The sequence below is a fragment of the Bos javanicus genome, chromosome 23, assembly GCF_032452875.1.
Source record: "Bos javanicus breed banteng chromosome 23, ARS-OSU_banteng_1.0, whole genome shotgun sequence".
Taxonomy (NCBI): domain Eukaryota; kingdom Metazoa; phylum Chordata; class Mammalia; order Artiodactyla; family Bovidae; genus Bos; species Bos javanicus.
Window position 1 is genome coordinate 31,030,867 of NC_083890.1, and position 24,384 is coordinate 31,055,250.

Below are 24,384 nucleotides of genomic sequence, written 5' to 3' on the forward strand. Positions count from 1 at the left end.
AAAGTTATGACCAATCTAGACAGCATATTAAAAAACAGAAACATTACTTTGCCAACAAAAGTCCATCTAGTCAAGGCTATGGTTTTTCCTGTGGTCGTATATAGATGTGAGAGTTGGACTGGGAAGAAGGCTGAGCGCCGAAGAATTGATGCTTTTGAACTGTTGGAGAAGGCTCTTGAGAGTCCCTTGGACTGTAAGGAGATGCAAACAGTCCATCCTAAAGAAAATCAGTCCTGAGTGTTCACTGGAAGGACTGATGTTGAAGCTGAAACTCCAATACTTTGGCCACCTGATGCAAAGAATTCACTCATTTGAAAAGACCCTGATGCTGTGAAAGATTGCAGGAGGAGGAGAAGGGGACTACAGAGGATGAGATGGTTGGATGGCATCACTGACTCAATGGACATGAGTTTGAGTAAACTCCTGGAGTTGGTGATGGACAGGGAAGCCTGGCGTGCTGCAGTCCATGGGGTAGCAAAGAGTCGGACACGTCTGAGTGACTGAACTGAACTCATCTGAACAGTCTAGTGGTTTTCCCAACTTTCTTCAATTTCAGTCTGAATTTGGCAATAAAGAGTTCATGATCTGAGCCACAGTCAGCTCCTGGTCTTGGTTTTGCTGACTGTATAGAGCTTCTCCTTCTTTGGCTGCAAAGAATATAATCAATCTGATTTTGGTATTGACCATCTGGTGATGTCTATGAGTAGAGTCTTCTCTTGTGTTGTTGGAAGAGGGTGTTTGCTATGACCAGTGTGTCCTCTTGGCAAAACTCTGTTAGCCTTTGACCTGCTTCATTTTGCGCTCCAAGGCCTAATTTGCCTACTTCTCTTAACTTCCTCCTTTTGCATTCCAGTCCCCTATGATGAAGAGGACATCTCTTTTAGGTGTTAGTTCTTGTAAGTCTTGTAGGTCTTTATGCTATGCTATGCTAAGTCACTTCAGTCGTGTCCAACTCTGTGCGACCCCATAGATGGCAGCCCACCAGGCTCCCCTGTCCCTGGGATTCTCCAGGCAAGAACACTGGAGTGGGCTGCCATTTCCTTCTCCAATGCATGAAAGTGAAAAGTGAAAGTGAAGTCGCTCAGTCATGTCCGACTCTTAGCGACCCCATGGACTGCAGCCTAACAGGCTCCTCTGTCCGTGGGATTTTCCAAGCAAGAGTACTGGAGTGGGGTGCCATTGCCTTCTCCAGTAGGTCTTTATAGAACCATTCAACTTCAGCTTCTTCAGCATTACTGCTTGGGGCATAGACTTGGATTCCTGTGATATTGAATGGTTTGCCTTGGAAGTGAACAGGGATCATTTTGTTAGTTTTGAGATTGCATCCAAGTACTGCATTTTGCACTCTTTTGTTGACTCTGATGGCTGCTCCATTTCTTCTAAGGAATTCTTGCTCACAGTAGTAGATATAATGGTCACTGAGTTAAATTCACCCATTCCAGTCCATTTTAGTTAGCTGATTCCTAAAATTTTGATGCTAACTCTTGCCATCTCCTGTTTGACCACTTCCAGTTTGCCTTGATTCATGGACTTAACATTCCAGGTTCCTATGCAATTTTGCTCTTTTCAGCATTGGACTTTACTTCCATCATCTGTCACATCCACATCACATTCTAGATAATGTCAAATTATTATCCAACATTATTTTTCCAATTAATATTTGCAACATCAAGATGGAAATAGGAAGAAATGTTAATTGCAGGTCTGTAATTCCCTTCATCTCTGGACACCCTATGCAATACTAATCTTTACTTGACCTCCTTATAAATATTACAATGGAATTTAACTAGTAGAGAGATTACTGAGAAAATTCTACTCTTAGAGTATTTTAAGGAAAAGATAATTTCTCCCTATGGGTAGAATGTTATTTAGAAAAAACTAGCATTTATGGTTCTATGGGAAATGCTTGGCTATAGCATGTAAATTAGTTATAGAAGATCTGTATACTTGTCTGATTAATGGCATATAAAACCCAAGATACTTCAAATTTAAATAGCTTTTCCTGAGATAGCTTATACTACTAATTAGAAGTTGTCTATTAGTTTGAAAGAAAATGTGTTCTAGTGGGGAAAAGAGATTATATATTTTTTGAAGCTGCTTTTGATGGTACAGCTAAAGCCTTCCATGGACTGATGCTAATTAATTCTGCCTTTTGCCTGTATAGTTAAGTGTATAAGTTGTTTTGAAATTAATTGATCTTCAAACTTCAAAACACACAATATCCATCAAGTTTCCTTCAGTTTACTTTAACAATTATAGCTATCTTGTTTAACTCAGTCATGTGGAAATAAATGCAAAATTGAGTTGAACTTAAACAAACCATGGAAGTTTTATTTAAAAAGTCAATAATTTTTCTGTTTGTTTATGTAAATCATTACAACTTTCAGATAGAATTTGAATAATGTCATAGAGGATTGGTAGTTTTTCCTTAGCCATATTAGAAGTTTGGGAGTAAAATGTGGTGGCTGACTTTTAATATATTTACCTTAAAGATTAGATAGGAACTGCCTAATTGGTAACTCTGTGATCCATTAAAAGTTGGTTATGAATATTAGATAAAAATTAATTTACTTTTAAAATTAAGAAACTTAATGAATTCTTATTTATATATGGATAATTTTTTTTTGCAAAGGTAGAAAAAAATCTCAAGTGTTTAGTAAAATATCTAAACAATTAAAGAGGAGAGTTAAGGTAACTGAGAAGTCAAGGGAATTATCTGACCTCTGACAATTATGAGAAGTTATAAAAGAGGCAGGTTAGGTATCCTCTTGCATTCTCCTTGATATTCATTTTCCCTGAGGATTGTCATCTCTGGGCAGCTAGGTGACATCAGCTAATTAACAGTTCAGGACATACATTCCTCAGAGACTTCAGTCAGGTAAACTATTTTAACCAGACCAGTTTTACTGCAGTTTCATACCAATCTCATGCTTTCATAATAAGCTCTCCATCATAGAGCCAAGACATTATATTCAGAAGGAATCCTGAGAGTTTGAAATTGCCTTCCCATGTCATCCTACCAGCTAGACACAATGCTGATTTCAGTATCGTGTGAAGATATTTGAAGTTATCAAGAGAAAGCATCTTCTTGCTTAAGGAAATTTAAGGACATTCCAATTCTAAGTTAGCAGAGTCAACTTGTGTACCCATTTCATACAACCTGCATCCTTAGTCTATAGACCCAGGTTCCAATGCCCAGTACTGTATTAAAGGCAGGAACTGGAAATGAGATAGGGAACGAGCTTAGGACACTCACATAAGGGGAATAAGACTGAGAGGACGGGAACTCGATCTCTGTGGTACTTTAGAAATTGGTAAGTGAGTTTGTTTTCAGTTGCAAGTGTTCCTGAAAGGCTAAATTGAGTAACATACATGACAGTTGGCAAAACAAACAGAAACTCCTATAGAAATTCACCAAATTTAAGAACTCAACTTAAGTGTTCCTTATGGAAGCCAACTTTGTGTTCCCGGGTCTCAATATGGATATATGAAACAATTTAAATTCAGGATATTTGGCTGTCATAAAACATGTCCTTCAGTAATTGAATAATAGCATATATGTGAATGTGAACTTATTAGACTATACACTTTCACTTTTTCCTCAGCTCCTATTTGCTGTGAAATTGCAGAATGTTTCTTAAAGTATATTGTCAATATCTGTAGTTTTAAAATGTTCATTTTCTCAAAGAAATGAACATAAGTAATCTTCCAAATGCTGATTTGACAGTTACAACAATGAATGTCCATTTGTTGGTAATTGTGTCAATGCATTTTTGAATTTATTGTTAATGAAAAATGATCATTCTTCAATTGAGGAGAAATATCAATTTGAGAGGAGAAACGTGGGCCAGAAAAGGTGATCTGAATGTTTAATTCATTGGTGAATTAGGCAAATGACAATTTTCTGATGGCCTTGCACTGAGGTGATGTGTATTGTACACTGGTGACTGTCCTTTCATCCTTGCACACACTTATGAATGGACTCTACATTTTGTATGAATGGACTCTAGGTTTTGTATGAATGCTTTCAGTGTCCAGATCAGATCTTTTCTACTGGCTGGTGGGTGCACTGGTCCACACCATATTTGTCATGAGTATTGACCGATAGCTTCAGAGCCCATTCCTTCTTCAGAAAATTGCCATCATTGAATGGGAGCCACATTGCCAGGAGGTCTCCTGAACTTGGTTGGGGCAGCTTGCAGTCAATGACAGATCCTTGGGATATATAAAAGATTGCCTTTGGGTCAAGTGGAGCTACATCTGACACAATGCATGCTCAACAGCTTGTTATTCTGTATACTAGTAACTAGTCACATTTAAATGACTAGGTATTTAAATTAACCTGAATTAAATTTAAATTTAAACTTTCATTCCTTAGCTGCCACCCTTGAAATGCTCAGTCAGCAACACGTGGGTAGCAGTGATTGTATTAGTGAAGATAGAATACTTTTTATCAGCATAGTTGTTGGAGAGTCCTGTTCCAGATTTCTCTGGGACCAGGCTTATTCTATTCCATTTGCGATCACGTCCTTGCTTAGCAGCATTATTTGCTCTATTTTGCTCTTTGATTCTCTTTATCCTGAGAACATTCGATCAATAAACAGCTTGCAAAGGAATTCCTACTTCAGCCTCTCCTTCCCAACCTGGCCAAATGTTGTCCATAGTGATTAGAACTGTTATTTCTGATACCATGATAGACCCATTTGCTCCTCATTTATAAGTCCTGCATTGCCATTAGGGACCAGTCCTAATGTATTGGAGTTAAGCTGAGACAGAAGATTATTAAGGCAAAGGTGATTCAGTTATGGCTCTGAGGTTGCAGGGATTTTGTCTGCACCTTTTCAGGATTCCTTGAGGAACTGGATAGGGTAGAGTTTGAACTTGAAATTTATCAGTGAATGTTGCATAATTTGAGATCTCTTAAAGAGACATTATCTTGAGATCTTTTGTCTTTAAAATGTTTGGTTTGCACAGCAAGAAGCTAGTTTTCTTGAAATACTTCTTCCACTACAATTTGAGTTATATTATTGTCAGTAATATACAGTTATTATAACTGTAAATATACCTCTAGCACTGATATGTGTCTGTATTAAACATTTAACCTCTCTCACTTGATGTCTCTTCTCTTAATTAGTATAGTAGAATTGTGTTCTTGTGACATATAATTTCTATTATATTCTTTTAAAAATAATTGTTATGTAAGATGTCATCTTTATTTTGTAGAATCTGTTCAATTTTACCCACTTGATATTTTCTATATATACACACATATACTTTGATTTTTTCATTTATTTCACTTTTGTATCCAAGTATTTATTGATATGTAGCTTGTATAGCAGAATTTGCCTATTTCATGTCATATCATGATGGTTACCAAGGATAGTATTTGTTGTTCCTGTAGCTAGGATGAATGTGCTTAATATTTCTAGTTTTTATTGTTTATGTAGTTTGTCTCCTACATATCAGTATTCCTTATTACGTTAGGTCAGTTGATATGTATTTTAACATAGATGATAATTCCCAATTAAAGAGCAGAATTCTTTAAATGTGGTAGGAAGGAGATAAAAATTTCCCACTTAACCTCAGCCAAATAATATTCCTTACCTTGGAACATTGCCTTCTGCGGTTGTGCAAACAGCTTTAGGAAGGGCGGGTGCTGAGTAGGGAAGGAGCAAGGGATTGGTGTGACCCAGGCCAGCAGAATGTACTCTTGAGATCATTGCGATGATGCATCTTGAAGTTTCCCATATCTGGTGTCCTCAGGAAGGGATAATTTCCTGAATTTCTTTAGAGAAAAAATATTTAAAGAAGCAAATATGACATTGGTATCCTAATTACCTTCCAGTGTAATCTCCACTTGGACCGGAATCATTTGTAACATACAAAGACATTACATTCTTTTTTTCTGTTTTAGTTGGTGTTGCTTTTGTTTGTTGTCTGACATTAAATTTTTCAGTCTAAAATCATTGATTTTTAGACCTGTCAGATACCTGGTCATTCAGCATCCCTTTTCTAATAAACGAATATTACTCTGTATAATTGCAAATGGTTTGAACAACTTCATCTTGACAGGATTTTATCTTTTGTCAACTGCCTTTCTGGTCCTTATTGATATGATGATAAAATATATCATCATTTTATTACACTGGTCCATTTTTGTATTGGTGTTTTCCTTTGAAGAAATAACATTTTATATTTGCCCTTCACTTTGGTGAATGCTTCCTTTATGAGGTACATTTAGAAAAATTTTCCAGCAGTTCATCTAGGATGAATGTGTCAGTATTTGTATATATGTTCATGAGACTGAGCCATAGGTTGTATTTGCTCTTCTGAGAAAGTGTGTCAGGGAATATATCCTGTCATTGCACATTTAGACTGTCAAAAATGTATAATTCTATTATAAATTTTTTTCTATATAGATCTGTGAATACCACAGACCACATTCTTATAAGAAATCAAAGGAAGAATGAAATCTTATGAAATTGTAAACCCTGCCATGTGCAGTGGTGTCCTCTGAATTTTAATATATTCATGTCTGGCAATAAAGCGATGTGTTTGCTAAAAACACAAACTTTGATATCCAAGAGACCTAATTTTTGTTTACAAATTTAGGATTTTAATAATCTTGGCTAAGCTGCTTAACCACTTTAGTCTATTTCTTCAAATATAGAAGGGTAACAGTAATAAATGTCAAACTGTTTTGGAGATAGTTGAGATTATGCATGTAAAAGTTGTAGTGCATATCAAACAATCAACAATACCAACAGTGCTGGCATTATTACTATTATTTTCAAAACTATTTCTGTATTTACTCATTTAATTTTTGACTGCACTGGATCTTGGGTGCTGCTCACAGGCTTTCTGCAGGTGCAGCGAGCAGAGGCTACTCTCTAGCTGTGGTGCGCCGGCTTCTCAGTGTGTTTTCTTCTCCTGTTGTGGAGCACGAGCTTCAGTAGTTGTGGTGCAGGAGACAGTAGTTGTGGCCGATGGGCATAGCTGCCCCGCGCATGTGGAATCATAGTTGTCCTGCTCATGAGGGATCTTCCTTGACCAGGGATCAAACCTGTGTCCTTTACATTGCATGGCAGACTCTTCACCACTGGACCACCAGGGAATCCCAGCATTATTAGCTACAAGCAGCATATCTTTCCAGCCTTCAAATTTTGGATACTTTAATTTTTCAAACTTTAAATGTGAGAATTTTTAATTAAGTATTGTTTTTGGAGGTGTGTGAACTAGTGCTCTTCCATACTGTTCTGTGATTGAGTGTTAAGTTAGATTAGCTTAATCCTTCTCATACATGATGTATTAAATTTCTATTATGTGTTCTTTTTATATTTCAAACCATCTGATCTTTTTTTTCTTTCCTTACCACTAAAGTATGGGACATGGAGGACATTTACACCATTGATGAAGGAATATTCCCCAGGGCCCCTCCACCACTACCTCTTCTTTCATTTGAGTCTTTGTGGTTGTTGTTCAGTCATTCAGTCAGGTCGGACTTTGCAACCCCAGGAATGCAGCTTGCCAGGCTTCCCTGTGTTTCACCATCTCAAGTTCATGCCCATTGAGTTAATGATGCTATCTAACCATCTCATCCTCTGTTGATGCCTTCTCCTCCTGTGCTCAATCTTTTCCAAAATCAGAGTCTTTTCCAATGAGTTGGCTCTTCCCATCAGGTGGTGAAAGTATTGGAGCTTCAGCATCAACCTCAGTCCTTCCAGTGAACATTCAGTGTTGATTTCCTTTAGGATTGACTGGCTGGATCTCCTTGCAGTCCAAGGGACTTTTGCAGTCCAAGAGTCTTCACCAGTACCACAATTCAAAAGCATCAATTCTTTGGCACTCACCCTTCTTCATGGTTCAATTCTCACATCCATACACGACCATAGTTCTGAGTGTACGGACCTTTGTTAGTAAAGTGATGTCTCTGCTTTTAATACACTATTTAAGTTTGCCACAGCTTTTCTTTCACGGAGCAAGGGTCTTTTAATTTCACGGCTGCAGTCACCATCTGTAGTGATTTTGGAGCCCAAGAAAATAAAATCTGTCATTGTTTCCATTTTTTCCTCATCTATTTGCCATGAAGTGATGGGCCCAGATGCCATGATCTTAAGTTTTTTGAATGTTAAATTTTAAGCCAGCTTTTGCACTCTCCTCTTTCACCTTCATCAAGAGGCTCTTTAGTTCCTCTTTGCTTTCTGCCATCAGGGTGGTATCATCTGTGTATCTGAGGTTTTCAATATTTCTCCAATCAGTCTTGATTCCAGCTTGTGAGCCATTCAGCCTGGCATTTCACATGATGTACTCTGTATATGTTAAATAAGCAGGATAACAATACACAGGCATGATGTACTCCTTTCCCAATTTTGAAACAGTCCATATTCCATGTTTGGTTCTAACTGTTGCTTCTTGTATGAAACCTGCATACAGGTTTCTCAGAAGACAGGTTAGGTGGTCTGGTATTCCCTTCTCTTTAAGAATTTTCCACAGTTTGTTGTGGTCCAACAGTCAAAGGCTTTAGTGTAGTCAGTGAAGCAGAAGTAGAATTTTTGGGGTATTTCCTTGCTTTTTTATGATCCAACTAATATTGGCAATTGGATCTCTGGTTCCTCTGCCTTTTGTAAATCCAGCTTGTACATTTGGCTCTTACTTTTCCTTCATTAATGGGCTTCCCAGGTGGCACTAGCGGTGAACAACCTGCCTGCCAATGCAGGAGACAAAAGAAGTGTGAGTAGAAATGTGGGTTCAATCCCTGGGCCAGGAAGATCCCCTGGAGGGGGGCATGGCAACCTACTCCAGTATTCTTGCCTGGAGAATCCCAAGGACAGAGGAACCTAGTGGGCTACAGTCCACAGGGTCACAAAGAGTTGGACGTGACTGAGTGAGTAACACTTTCACACTTTTTCCTTTACTCAGTTTTTATTAACATTTATTTTATGACAATATTGTATCAATTTCTTTCACACAGCAGCGGGTCTACACCCAATTCAGATTCAAAGTTTGAAAGCCTTAGAAGAATTAAAAATGCACTATGTGCCTAATCATTTGAATGCAATAGAACTGAATTACATACTTTCTTATGTTGCTTAAGTTAATGTATGATCATGAAAAAGTGAAAGTGAAGTCGGTCAGTTGTGTCCAACTCTTTTCGCTCCTTTGGACTGTAGCCCATCAGGCTCCTCTGTCCATGGGATTTTCCAGGCAAGAATACTGGAGTGGGTTGCCATTTCCTTCTCCAGGGGATCTTACCAATCCAGGGATCAAACAGAGGTCTCCCGCATTGCAGGTAGACTCTTTACCATCTGAGCCACCAGGGAATACCAATGATCATGTCTATGCAATAATAAATAGGTAGATGAATATGGTAATCAGCTAACCTTAGGGCTGGTGTTGCATTTGGTTTGATGTAAGTAATGTTTCAAGATAGCTCCCAGAAAGGTGCATATGTAAAATTAACCTAATGTAAATGGATGTTCTTAGATTTTTATAATACCGAAGTGTACTTTTCCTTATATCTTCCCTCGTATTATTAATACTTTTAGTTTTACATCCTATCTTTGACCTGTCATTGCACTGACAGTGCATCTGTGTTTGTATATATTTATCTATCTAAATATTTATCATAGGGAGTGTTGTACACCATTACACTTTGTGCACAGATTACACAATTGGATATCTTTAAAAAATATTTATCTTGATTAAAATGTTGATAGTGACTAATCATATCTTCTTTAGGAATTCCAGGTGTTTTAGTTGCTGGTAACATAAGAAAATGAAATCAGCAGAAAGAAGAGGTAAGTTCAGGTCACTGGATTTTGAACTTCTGCTGTGAACTGACTATTTTTGTTATTTAATCACTATGTCATGTCTGAGTCTTTATGACTCCATGGACTGTAGCCCACCAGTTTCTCTGTACTAGAGTGGGTTGCCATTTTCTTCTCCAGTGTATCTTCCCAATGCAGGGACTGAGCCCACATTTCCTGTATCTCCTGCATTAGCAGGCATGTTCTTTACTGGTGAGTCATCAGGAAAGCCCATGAACTGACTATGCACAGTGAATAAAGTTTTGGAGTTCTTGTTAAATTGGTGTAGTAATTTTAGTTATCTCAAGGGCAAGCGTTAAGCACTGTAATTGAATGGTAATATTTTCAAACTCTCAACAGTTTATTTTTTACTACTATACAGAAAGATTGGAGTATAGCATTCACAAATATAACATATTAGGAGTAGAGAGACAACAATTCTGCCAAAATGTTTGCATGCAGCACTCTTAGTGATACTTCAAATGTAATATAATCTTTGTATAAGTACATTCTAGCTTATACTATTCTATATCTGAATGCATTTTAGAGATTTTTTGTATTATTCAATTACATGTGAGATATATACACATACAGTTACGTAGAATAATGAAAAACATGTTTAAAATAAACTTTCTCCCTCTGTCTACATCTTTCTTACTCTTTCTAATCATTCTGCCTTGATTTTTCCTTACTTCCAATTTCTCTAAAATGTATATATATAATGATTGTACTTCAATCCTATTAATCTCAATCTGAAAGACATATTATATCTATGATTGATGCAAACCAAGTTTCATTATTTGATCTTAGTATTTTATTATTTTCTTGTATTAAATATCAATATATAACTTTTTGTGAATAGTATAGAACTAATTGAGTTAATATATATCAATTTCAATGGGTACATGATTTATTCAAATAGTTGTATATAAAATCCTGTGGCCATGCCTTTGAACATGATAGATTTTCCTCTTCAACACTGCTCTTTCTTGGAAAATACCTTTTATAAATTGCTAAATGCCTGGTTTGACAGGAGCCCTGTGCCAGCAAAGGATGGAACAGAAAAATGGAAGTTCTTTCACTGGGTTTATCCTACTAGGTTTCTCTGACAGGCCTCAACTTGAGCTCGTCCTCTTGGTAATTCTTTTGATTTTCTACATCTTCACTTTGCTGGGAAACACAACCATCATTGCACTGTCCTACTTGGACCCACGTCTTCACACCCCGATGTACTTTTTCCTCTCTAACCTGAGCTTTTTGGACATGTGCTACACCACCAGCATTGTTCCCCAGTTCTTGGTTAATCTCAGTGGAGCAGACAAATCCATCTCCTTTGGTGGTTGTGTAGTTCAAATGTTCATCTCTCTGGGTTTGGGATGTACAGAATGTATTCTCCTAGGAGTTATGGCAATTGACCGCTATGCAGCTGTTTGCAGGCCCCTTCACTATACAGTAATCATGCACCCTCGTCTGTGTGCCTTGATGGCTTCTGCTTCATGGATCATTGGTTTTGCCAATTCCTTGTTACAGACAGTGCTCATCTTCCTTTTACCACTTTGTGGGAGAAATAAATTAGACCATTTCCTTTGCGAGATCCCTCCTTTTCTCAAACTTGCCTGTGTTGACACCACCATGAATGTGTATATGACCTTTTTTGGCAGTGTCATCACTCTTCTCACACCTATTTCATTAATCATGTTCTCCTATGGTCGGATTGTCAGGGCCGTGTTAAGAATAAAGTCCACTGCAGGGCAGAGAAAAGCATTTGGCACGTGTGGATCCCACCTCACGGTGGTCTCCCTGTTCTTTGGCACAGCCATCTCTGTGTATTTTCAGCCCAGCAGCAGCGACTCCCAGGATCAGGACAAGTTCGTGTCTCTCTTCTACACTGTCATTATCCCCATGACCAACCCCCTCATATATACACTGAGAAACAGGGATGTGAAGGGAGCGATGAAGAAGGTGCTTTGGAAGGACTCTGACTCCAGATGATGGCTGAGGAGGACAGTTTAATGGAAGGACCTTGAACGCCAGAACTATTCAGAGATATATGTATGCCCCATGAGTTATCTAAAATTTCCTTTGGCAACTCTGCAGGGAATTTGTCTCCTTCATTCCTGTTGAAAAGTGAATGTTCGGATTCTAAGTTCATGTATGCATTTCAACTTCCAGAGATGCTGTTTCAATGTTCTGACAGCATCTGCTTTGTAGTTACTGTTTTAACAGCTCCAAGGATTTTTATTTGCACTCTCATTTGGGTACATTGTTCCACATCTATTTGCAAAAAGACATGCGTTTATATTATATGAAGCCCAAATAAGAACATAAAACCACTGAAACACTGTAAGGAATATTATTACTAATATTTTCTAGGAGTTACTAGAAAATAACATTCATTCGTTTATTTGGATCATGCCTCTACTGAAATTCCATGGTTTGATGATTTGATCAGACGTTTTTCACTGATGTAGGTGGAGCACTTGTGGGGAAAATAAAGTTGAATCTCAAAGAAAATCTTGCTGCATTAATTTTGGCAAAGCCATTCAGACATCAGGTGCAACTGTAACCTCAGCAGTGCAGCCGCCATATTGTGTAGGATCACTTCAGAGACAGCCGTGCCTAGGAAATGGCACCCCACTCCAGTACTCTTGCCTGGAAAATCCCATGGACAGAGGAGCCTGGTGGGCTGCCGTCTACGGGATCGCACAGAGTCGGACACGACTGAAGCGACTTAGCAGCAGCAGCAGCACCAGCAGCAGTAGGACTCACTGAGCGAAGGGTATGATGCACTGCTGGCAGTGACACTGGTAGCCCTTCGTTGGTAAGAACACCAGGTAGTTCTTACATGCCTTTTTGTTCACAGCAGGAGAAAAACACTGATGTGAGGTACAAAGTTGGTTATTTTAATTTTGTGAACCACGCAGTTCCTCTCTAAAATGAGATTTTTAAATGAGGAAATTTTAAGGGCATTATATCTGAGCAGCATATGACCCAAGTTCTACTGCATATTCTACACATTTTACCTCCTGTGATGCAGCAAAAGTTTCAAAGGGTAAAATATGTTTAGATTTTTCTCGTCATGCCATTTTATAAACTCTTTGATTTAGGCATCAATTGGTTAAGACCTTAGAATCTCTCCTCTGCCAAATGTCCCATGTAATTCGGATTTAGTGAAGTATAAAAATATTGGAAATGGCCCCTGATTCCCAGGAAATCCCATGTTTTGTGGAGATGTCCTCAGACTCATCAGAAGGAAATTGAAAAAACAAATATTGTGTCTATTAATTTAAAAATACATGACTAAGCTTTAGTAATAGCTGTCTAATTGTGTAATAACTGTCACAGAGTTCTGAAGTACGAGTAACAAAATAAACATTCCAGAAAAAAATTAATCTGCCATTTTAGGTCTTAGATCCCCACTCAAGTGCAATTTACAGCATAAATTTATTTTCAGGTATAGATTCTGTTTTTTGGTGTCAGTTAAATATCATGAACAGTGTATTTTTCTCTGGAGGTTAGAGCATTGATTGTGCTATCATCACAGAAATATTTATGATTTTTGGTAGATTTCCCCAGCATGTACCACTAGGCAAGTAAGTGCATTTGTGTCTCTTAGTGGAGACAAAAGCATGACAACTATCACACAGTTCCCTCTCCTAGCAGCTAACCATCCTCTTGGTCTTGAACCCTCTCAGCCAATTTGCCTGAGAAGTGGTCTTGCAAGCTGGACATGGCAGTGTGGGTAAATTATATACAGGGTCAAGATTTTATCTATATTTGTAACAGCACCACACTCTTCACCCTTGAATTAAACACTTGTAAAACCAAGGATTTTGACCCCACAGTAATGCTGAACATACACCTGATAAAAAGCAGTTTGGAGTGCTCTGTACTCTGAATGGTGAGAAATTTCCCCCTCTCATATTACTCAATCAGTTCTTGATAGTTATGCCCAAATAGTCACTTACAAATCCCTCAATGATACTTTCTTTGGTGCAGAAACCCTCAAGGTCACATAAAGTCACAAAGCCTATTTTCCCGAGTGAGCAGCTACTTGTCTGCTCCTAAGGACTGCCACCAAACAGATTTATTTGTTTTAAGCAAATGCCTGAGTGTCATTTGGATGTGTATATTACTTTAGAATAAGTTACAGATAATAAAGGTATCTAGATCTCAGGCTAAAATAATTAAAAAAAAATCATTTAAAAGATACCACATACTCAAAGCTCAGTTCTATTTTGTAAATTTTTCAAATGATATCTACCTTTCCAAGATGTCCCTCTTTAGTTCCCAGAACAGGGATTGAACCAATGGCCCCTGCATTAGGAGCATGGAGCCTATACCCTGGAACGCTAGGGCATTCACTCCTTTTGAATTCTTAATATCTGTGAAATGGCTGCAGTGGGTGTATCCAGGCCTTGGCTAAATTATTTGATCCCATCTGGAGTTCAGAACTGTCAATACGCCCAAGAGCAAGTCATAATCTTTCATCATTTTTGCCTTCTGAGGAACACAAGGTGAACACAGTGTGCTCAGGTAAGGTGTCACCTTGGAAGCCTGAAGTGTCAGTCAGACTCCCATGAAACACAGTTCTTAACCAGCACCAGATTGACAAACAATTAGAAAATAATACAAAACAAGAGCAACAACATGTGCAATGTCTGTGAGGCCCCAAACCAGTCAGACACTGCTTCCTGAACTTAGGTTTTTAAAATGGAATATATAAAATAAATGAGGGACTCTCACTTGTTTAATTTGTATCGTACAAATCAGCAAAGGAAGGCTTGAGAGTTTCTCGCCTGATATGTGTCCTCACCTTTGTAGTCATGTTCTGGCTTTTAGGATTTTTATTCATTAGAACAATTGTAGTCTGTATACTGTAAACAGACCCTATCCACCCTGCTAAAAACATTAGTAGAATGGTAATCAGCATATAGTGACCCCTGTAATATCCTCATTTATCTCCTAGTCAGTAGATTTCAGTGTTAACTGTTTGTTTGCCCAGGGTTCTGCTCTAACCAGGGTCACTGAGGATGGAAGAACAGATTATAGTTTTCTGTCAACTCTTTCCTCTGTAGGTGTGCTCTTTTCTGATGCCTGTTTGTATTATGACTGAGAGCTTCTTCCGTCTTTTAAGTATTGTAGCATAGTTCAAACTTGATATGGCAGACTCGGAACCACAGTGTATGGAAATGTCTTGTGAATGTGGTTTCCTGGAAAGGGGTGCTCTGTGTAAATGCAGAAATGAGAAGTTGTATGTCTCCTGAATCAGAGGGTTCAGGGGAAGGTGTCCCTGAGGCAGCTATAGGGATTGGGTATTCATGCTCCTTTTAAACAATCTGTTCTACTGATTTATATTATTTGGTGGATTCTTTTAACCATTTTGTAGTGAATTAAATCCACAATGTCTTTAGAAGCTGCAAGTTCTTCTATTTAGGTGACCATTTTTGAGGGTAATTTTAACCTCTTTTGAGAGTGAAACTCTTCAGTTGTGAAAAGTGAAAGTCACTCTGTCGTGTCCAACTCTTTGTGACCTGATGGAGTGTAGCCCATGAGGCTCCTCTGTCCATGGCATTCCTCAGGCAAGAATACTGGAGTGGGATAACATTTCCTTCTTCAGGGATCTTCCTGACCCAGGCATCTTCCTTGGGGGTTGAACCTGGGTATCTTGCATTGTAAGCAGATACTTTACCCTCTGAGCCACCAGGGAAGCTGTTGCTTATACCTGTGGCTTTAGTCTCACTGAAGCATCCTAGGCATTTCCAGTGATTAGGTTATTGGGGATACTCAGGATCAATGCAATGTCACTGTTAGTTGTCAAAACCTTTCTCAGGAGCCCAGTCCTGATTTTGTGTTAGCTGGTCACAAGTAGTGCTTAGTAAATATTTTTCAGTCCTTATTTCTTGCATTTGAGGATTGTTCAATAGTCTCCCAAGATTCTCTTTGGAAAGTTTCTTAATGATGCATCCACTCAATGACAATTCTGTTTGGTTTAATATAAATAAAGTGAGCACCATAGTCATCAATGTGTCATTGTTATCATGAGATCAACCTCTCTCAATTTACTCCCCATCTTGGAAAAAGCCTCCAGTACTTCCCAAAGAATATTTCTCCTCATATTCCTCCCCAGCATGTTCTATTTTTGTTTCTATTTGGCTTTAAATAACACACATTACTAAGTGATGACACACAGCTGGATGTGAACATCCACAAACACGCACCCTGTATGCAACCACTTTTAGATCGGTCTCTTGACTCTTTCCTGAGGATGAACAGTAGAAGGAAATGTTTTCTTTAGCTTATATCACTTAGAAGATACAGTTTTATATATGGTGTAATTTCAGTGTTTTCAGAAATAAGGACAAATACACACAAGTCAATGTGGTAATTTTTTATTCCTGCAAGTCACATTAAAAAGAAAATTGATAGAATTTGCTGCACTAAGGAGCTTCATGGAAGAGATCATGCTCCTTTTGCTGTTATGATGGATACACAAAATGTTCAACTTTTAGAAGTGCCATTATTTCAGGCTCTGGATTGAAATTGGGAGCACAAAGAGAAGACAGTCTTTGTACATAAATAAAGTTAGAGTATTTTCATTTATTAACTACGTAGAAATTTTTGTCTTAATCAATAGTGAAAATCTGAGTTAAGAGAGAAAAAATAAGTAGGATGAAAGAAATGAATAATAACTCTTATTTTCATTTATTTTGTTCTATATCTAATGAGAGACAAATTGAGCAAGTCTAAAGAGTACAAAGTGTGATTTGATATACCTATATATGGTACAGTGATTACTATTTAGTGTTAGCTATGATCTTTATCTTGTCAAATATTTATTCCCCTTAAAAATTTTTAAAAAGTTTATTTTTTTGACTCCTCAGAAGCTAATTTTTGGCTGGAAGTTTGTACCTTTTTGCTAATATCTCTCCATTACTTCTATCTCTTTGCCTCTGGTAACCACCATTCTTTCCTCTGTTTGTAACAAGTTCAGTTTTTCTGATGCCACATGTATGTGAGATTATACAGTATTTGTCTTTCTCTTCTGACATTTCACTAAGTATAATGCTCTCAAGGTCCATCCATGTTGTTGCAAAGGGCAGTATTTCATTCTTGCTCATTAATGAATAATATTCCTTTGGATATGCGTAGAACTTTTTCTTTAGCCATTCAACTCTTTGGTCACCTATTTTTTTTCTGTATCTTGTCTTTTGTGAAAAATGAGGCCATTGAACATGGGAGTGCAGATAGTGATTTCATTTTATTTGGTGTACCTAGAATTTGGATTGCTGAATAACATGGAAGTTCTATCTTTAGTTTTTTTCGTATCTTCATATTATCTTTCATAGTGGCTTACCAACTTACATTCCCATTAACAGTACAAGGTGTTCCTTTTCCAACTTCACCAACTGTTGTTATCCTTTATCTTTTTAATGATAGCTATTCTTTTACTTTCTTCCAGCCTCATTGAGGAATAATATTTTCTTCTAGAAGTTGTATGACTTTATGTCCTTTATACAGTATTGCATAAGTTTGAGATGTATAGAATAGTAATTTAAGTTTGAGATGTATAGAATAGTGATTTGAGTTACATACATCATGAAATGATGAACACAATGTGTGTGTGTGTATATATTGTTTTTCAGATTCTTAACCTTTATCAGGTACAAAAATAGTTACAGAATATTGGCTATAGTTTCCTCAGCTGTACAGTAGGTCCTTGTTCTATTCAGCCTTTATCTTGTTCTCTTCTAGAGATACAAGAGATACAATCTTCTCCTGGGTTTTGACAGAAAGTCTCAGGAGTCTTATTTTCTCAGCCTTGAAAGACTGTTGTAGATTAAGTTCTGCCCTTCAAAGACATCTAGATTAGCTATTTAGCCTCTGCTTCATGAAGCTTCAAAATTTGGCAACTGCCTTACCGAAGAGGACTATGTGTTAGAGAAAGGACCCCTTACCCTAGTGAGTTTTTAACAACAGACTGGTTCCAGTTAGGAAAAAGAGTATGTCAAGGCTGTATATTGTCATCCTGCTTATTTAACATATGCAGAGTACATCATGAGAAACGCTGGGCTGCAAGAAGCACAAGCGGGAATCAAGATTGCTGGGAGAAATATCAATAACCTCAGATATGCAGATGACACCACCCTTATGGCAGAAAGTGAAGAGGAACTAAAAAGCCTCTTGATGAAAGTGAAAGAGGAGAGTAAAAAAGTTGGTTTAAAGCTCAACATTCAGAAAACTAAGATCATGGCATCTGGTCCCATCACTTCATGGGAAATAGATGGGGAAAGAGTGGAAACAGTGTTGGACTTTATTTTTTTGGGCTCCAAAATCACTGCAGATGGTGATTGAAGCCATGAAATTAAAAGACGCTTACTCCCTGGAAGGAAAGTTATGACCAACCTAGATAGCATATTGAAAAGCACAGACATTACTTTGCCAACAAAGTTCCGTTTAGTCAAGGCTATGGTTTTTCCAGTAGTCATGTATGGATGTGAGAGTTGGACTGTGAAGAAAGCTGAACGCCAAAGAATTGATGCTTTTGAACTGTGGTGTTGGAGAAGACTCTTGAGAGTCTCTTGGACTGCAAGGAGATCCAACCAGTCTGATTCTAAAGGAGATCGGTCCTGGGTGTTCTTTGGAAGGAATGATGCTAAAGCTGAAACTCCAGTACTTTGGCCCTCTCATGTGAAGACTTGACTCATTGGAAAAGACTGTGATGCTGGGAGGGATTGGGGGCAGGAGGATAATGGGACGACAGAGGATGAGATGGCTGGATGGCATCACCAACTCGATGGACCTGAGTTTGAGTGAACTCCGGGAGTTGGTGATGGACAGGGAGGCCTGGCGTGCTGTGATTCATGGGGTTGCAAAGGGTCGGACACGACTGAGCGACTGCACTGAAATGAACTGAAGCACAATGGAGTTGCAGGATAGATTGTTCCATATTTTTTAAACTTTGTTCTGACTTTCTGGCTTCCCAGGGAGCCCACTGGAAATAGAAATGTCCACTGGAAACATCTGGCCACATAGTTAAGTCTCTTTAAGTTTTCAGCTTGTCAGTTTAGCCTTACATGAGTGTTTGGCTTTTCATGTTTTCATGGCAAAATCTCTCTCTATGGGCCATGCTCAATCCTCATCTGACAATCAAGCTCATCAAATGCTCTATGAGAAAAAAAAAGGCAGTTTCCCTTCAGCTCACCTCAGTGTTCAGTGTTTTCTGTTATTCATGTCTACATCACCCTCATCACCTCACAACTTTCTAATGGCTTCAGAAATATGGTTGCCTTTCCAAGTACAATTAATTTGGCCTTTCCAAGTACAATTGTTCGTCAGTATTGGCCAGGGGTTGTTTCAGGCACTTCCTCCCACCCACTCCTATACCAGAAAAGCTGGATGCTCAAATCCTTTATGGAGAATGACAGATCAAAGGGATCCATGTTTGGTTGAGTCTGTGGCTAAGGAGGAGTGACTGGACTTGCAGTGGGAACTTTGGTCAGTTGTAACCTAATTCACCTTATTGGGAAATGAAATTCACAGATGGCTACTTTGAATGAAATGATATATTTTCAGCATTTATTTGCTGAAAAGGAAAAATGTAAGCATCTAGATGATTATAGAGTATGGAACTTTTGTGCCAGAAAATGATTATGTTATCAGTGAGTCTAGCTGTGATGGTTTGAAAGAAAACTCCAAGGGGTTGATATAAAAAAATCATATCTTCTGTATTACAAAAAATATAATCAGAAATCACTCATATTCAGTACAAGCAGAGAAAAGTATAGTACAGACCTCAACAATTCAGCAATCTATTTTCACTTAAATAAAGAAAAATCCTTGTTCTATTATTTCATTAGCAGAATAATACCTGAAAAACTGTCCAATTTACCATATTAAATAAGAAATATTTAAGAAGAACATATTTGCACAAAGGCACATTGAGCTTACCAGACAATTATTTCTGTTTTTTATATTGTTTTATAAATTCCCTTCAGTATCTGCCCTCTTATCATATGCTATTAAATACTGAAAAGTACTAAAATCTCTGGTAAATGAAAATATTTTTGGCTACTAGTAAATTATGCATTTTTGTATGCTACATTATACAAATAGAAATATACAAATATTCACAATACACATCTTTTTCAGTCAAGATAAACTTAATTCAAGGCAATATAATTCCCAGTAGTAGAATTTTCATCTGAAAATTATCAGTATGATTTTTGTCTCAAGACCTGGTCACTAAGTATCTACATGGAATGAAGAGACCAGGGAGACTCACAGGACACATGAACTTGAATTGAGATCTTCATTAAATTGAAGTCTTCAAGACAAGGTTCATCTGAGTTGTCCAGAAATTGCTAATATCTAAACACTTTAAATCTATTAAAGATGGTCAATGGATAGAAGAAACTTAGATCACTGAGAAGATAAACCCAAATTTTATGTGAAAGTAACAAAAATACTTAGTGTGATCATTTAGAATCAAAGTATTCTGCTAATATCTGGTTTATTTAAAACTTTTAAGAAGTAAATGATTTGAAGTCCAGCATCCATACAGAAAGTGCAAGTACTTTAAGTTTCAGGTTTGATGAATTTTCACAGATGGAATACTTTATATCACCAACATCCAGATCAAGAATCACAACCTGACCAGAACTCCAGAATGCCCCTCCCCCACATATCTTCCAAGGGAGAACTCCCAGTCCCCAGGGGAACCACTGTTCTGACTTTCAATACCAGAGATTCGTTGGGTTGAATTTTATGTAAATGGAATCATACAGTAGGAATTATTTTGTATCTAGTTTGCTCACTGTAAGTCATGTTTGTAGGAATCATTCATGTATTCGTATGTGTAGTTATTGTTCATTCCCATTATTGTGTAGTACATGATATACCATAGTTTATTTTTAGAATATCTTATTTAACATATATTCTCCCTAGCAAAAGGTTTAGCTCAATGGTTTAGTCTCTGTCTCACTGATACATCTCAAGTACCCAGAACACTGTCTTGCACATGGTTGGTGCTTTATAAGGATGTGTTGGATTAAATTAACTAGTTTTTAGTCACTCAGGAGTGTTCCATTGCAGAACTTCCTGGGCCTGCAAGCACTGCTTTAACTCTGCCTCAAGTCTAGGATTCTCCTCATTTGTCTCCTTAGTGCCCCTTTGACTTCCTTGTTTCTCAAAGTGTAAATCAGGGGATTAAGCAGGGGAGTCACCAGAGTATAGAATAGTGCAATGCTTTTGTTCACATCCTGTGAATAGCTGGAAGGAGGCTGAAGGTACATGGAGATGAGTGTCCCAAAGAAAATAATCACTACCATTAGGTGAGAACCACAGGTTCCAAAAGCCTTCTGTCTCCCTTGGGCCGACTTTATCTTCAGGACTGCACGGGTAATGTGACCATAGGATACTAAGATGAGTGACAGGGGCACCACCAAGAAGAAGGTACTGACAGCAAAGACTTCAGCCTCATTGACAGAGGTGTTGGTGCAGGCCAGTTTCAGCATCACTGGAACTTCACAGAAGAAATGGTCCACTTGGTTTTTACCACAGAGGGGAAGAGTCATGGTCAGTGCTGTCTGGACTACAGAACTGCCAAAGCCTGTAAGCCAAGCAGTTACAACCAGCTGCAAGCAAAGCTGGGGATGCATGATCACCATGTAGTGGAGGGGATGGCACACAGCTACATAGCGGTCATAGGCCATGACAGACAGGAGGACACACTCTACTCCCCCGAGTCCCAAGGCAATGAAGAGCTGGGCCACACAGCCGCCATAGGTGATGGTCTTGTCCTTCCCCTTAAAGTTGGCCAGAGTCTGAGGAACAGTGCAAGTAGTCAGACAAAGATCCATAAAAGAGAGGTTGGAGAGGAAGAAGTACATAGGGGTGTGGAGGTGAGGATCCATGGTTGACAAAAGCATAATGGCGCCATTGCCTAAACAGCTCAAGGAGTAGATGATCAGGATGACCGCAAAGAGAGCCGTTTCCAGCTGGGGCTGGTTGGAGAAGCCCAGGAGAATGAATCCAGAGAAGGCGCTGTCGTTAGCTCTTTCCATTGTACTCCGCTTGTTGGAGTTAAGAGAACTCCATACTGTTAAGCTGTTTGTTTAATCCACGTCTTTCCCCCTGAGTAAGTAGAGTTTGTGAGGAAGCTTGAGGCCTTTTCACAGTTACTCTTGTTGACAAACAAGGGGGTGCTAGAGAGTTATATGTAAGAGTACCTTCTGTGTTTCAGGCACTGACTGAAGCAGTTTCTATGCAATTTGTCACAACAACTCTGTGAGCTTGGCATTATCATGATTTCTGCTAAATATGTGAAGGAACTGAGGGTTAAAGAGGTGCAGTGATTTTATCAGAGTGATGTACTTAGTAAATCACAGAGGCAGGATTCCAACAGACTCTAAAATATGAGTTCTTAACTGCTGGGGATACTGTCTTTATGATGTATGAACTACAAAGATAATTCGAGTTTCTCAAAAATTAAATCTAGATGTTCGAAATAAGTTACAAATATGTACTGCCTTAGTCCTTCTCTGGACGATTGAAATATTTAGACTGGCTTTCTTGCTTCTGCTTTGTGTAGAGAAAAATATTTCTTTCTGAAAATGCACAGATAATAAAATTTACTATGAACAATTTTATTGAAATGGGAACAATATATTTTAATAAGTAAAGTTATGGAGCCTTTGATATGGAGTCTGTAATCATGTCTATTGATTGGAAAACTTTTATTGGAAGTGATTTAGAATTCACTGTCCATACTGTATGTTCCAGAGGACTAAGCCTGAGAAACTCTCATTGTTACCACTTTCAGTGAAAACTCAGCAAAGCACCAATGAGTTTTTGTTTTCTTTCCTTATGTCTTTTAAAATTGCTTAATATGATAGAGCAAATACTCTGTTTCAACCTTTCGTGTTCACTTCCTATAAATTCAGACCTCACATTAATCATTCTCTTTTTCATAAAATCATCTGGTTTCATTTTAGAAATCAACCTCTGTCTGTCTGTATGTCTCTCTTTTTCATAGACACACACACCACACACAAACCACGAGACGATATTAATAGTATATAATACCTATGAGGAGAAATATCTCATAATAGTACCATAGCCTGGAAAAGAGTTTAGTATGTATAGTAGATTCACAAAATAATTTTGTCAAAGAAGTGATAATATGGAAGAAGTTTCAAAACTGTAAGGGTTTTAGAAATGGAATTTAGGGGTTATAGCCTTCTTGAATATTGTGAAAATAATTATCCTTCCTAAAAGAATTGCCTCACTTCCCTTCTCGAAAACTTCGAGTGGTTTTCAATTGCCTTCAACTCAAATTCCAAATTCCTCACTATGGCATACAGGAGCCTTCATAATCCTTTTCTTACCTTTCTAGTATTTTCTCTTGCTATGCTCAATTTCCCATCTTTAGAATTTAAAAAAAAAATTTAAGGGGGATGGTATGGGGAGGTTGGGAGGGAGGAGGGTTCAGGATGGGGAGCATGTGTATATCTGAAAAAAACAAACAAACAAAAAAAAACATCAAAAAAAAATTTATTTATTCATTTCACTTATTGTTGGCTGTGGTGGGTCTTCACTGATGTGTTGGGGCTTTCTCCATTTGTAGTGCATGGGTTTCTCTTTTTGTGGAGCACGGTGTCTGGGGCATGCAGTCTTCATTAGTTGCGATGCATGGGCTCGATAAGAGTGGTTCCTGGGCTCTAGAGCACAGGCTCAGTAGTTATGGTGCACGAGCTTCGTTGCTCTGAGGCATGTGGGATCTTCCTGGATCACAATCGAACCCATGTCTTCTTCCCTGACAGACGGATTCTTATTCACTGAGCCACCAGGGAAACCCTCTTATCCTTAGAATTTCCCAACATTAATACCCGAATGTTCATGTCTGTCTGGTTTTTCTCATTTTCAATTTCTCTGACACCACAACTAATACTCCCCTCAAGATATTGTCTATTGCATTGTCCTTTATTTTGTCTTCAGATCACTCATTACTATCCAGAGTTTTCCTTGTTTCTTAAAAAAAAAAAATCTTATTTCTTTTCTAATCTGCCTCAGTATAATGACAGATTTATAGATCTGGAAATTTGTCTTAACAAAATCATTATATGTGTAGAACAGTGCCTGACATACAGGAAACAATCAAGATGTAATGTGTGCAATTGAACAGTTGAATCAACATGTAATGTATGAATACATTAATATACTTAAAGACTTAGGTAATTTTTTCTTATAGAAATATGTGTCCTCAGTGTTTATTTCATAGTGATTTTTATTCCAGGCTATGTGGCCATTGAGATTATGTATAAAATGTGTAATAAATATATAAAATATATGCTATGTAAATATAGTATATACAAATCTCTCTGAATATAAACATTTATGTATTTATTGTTTTGGTTTAAAGACCCTTTTGTGCTTGTAAGATACTTTGACGATCCCATGGACTGAATCTTTTTTGCCTTTGTGTATGGAAATCCAGTTTTATAAACGTAGACTTATATTTGCCTCTGGAGAGAGACTGGTTTTGGGGTAGAATGAGATGCACGCCAGAGGATGCCAG

At 37.9% G+C, this 24,384-nt stretch overlaps 3 protein-coding genes across 3 annotated transcripts in view; 1 reads left to right on the top strand and 2 right to left on the bottom strand.

Annotated features, from left to right (window-relative positions):
* LOC133236005 (BOLA class I histocompatibility antigen, alpha chain BL3-6-like) overlaps positions 1-24,384 on the bottom strand; it is a 35,648-nt gene that overhangs the window by 6,919 nt on the left and 4,345 nt on the right. The window lies entirely within an intron of this gene.
* On the top strand, positions 10,816-11,798 carry LOC133235941 (putative olfactory receptor 2B8). The gene has a single exon (XM_061397713.1). It carries the CDS (start codon positions 10,824-10,826, stop codon positions 11,796-11,798), a length of 975 nt encoding a protein of 324 aa, XP_061253697.1. The 5' UTR covers positions 10,816-10,823.
* LOC133235943 (olfactory receptor 2G6-like) lies at positions 20,830-22,200 on the bottom strand. The gene has a single exon (XM_061397714.1). The coding sequence runs from the start codon at positions 21,869-21,871 to the stop codon at positions 20,927-20,929; it is 945 nt and encodes a 314-aa protein (XP_061253698.1). The 5' UTR covers positions 21,872-22,200; the 3' UTR covers positions 20,830-20,926.

Excerpts from the sequence above, each read along its gene's own strand:
- LOC133235941 (XM_061397713.1), top strand. The coding sequence starts at position 10,824 with ATGCCTGGTTTGACAGGAGCCCTGTGCCAGCAAAGGATGGAACAGAAA.
- LOC133235943 (XM_061397714.1), bottom strand. The coding sequence starts at position 21,871 with ATGGAAAGAGCTAACGACAGCGCCTTCTCTGGATTCATTCTCCTGGGC.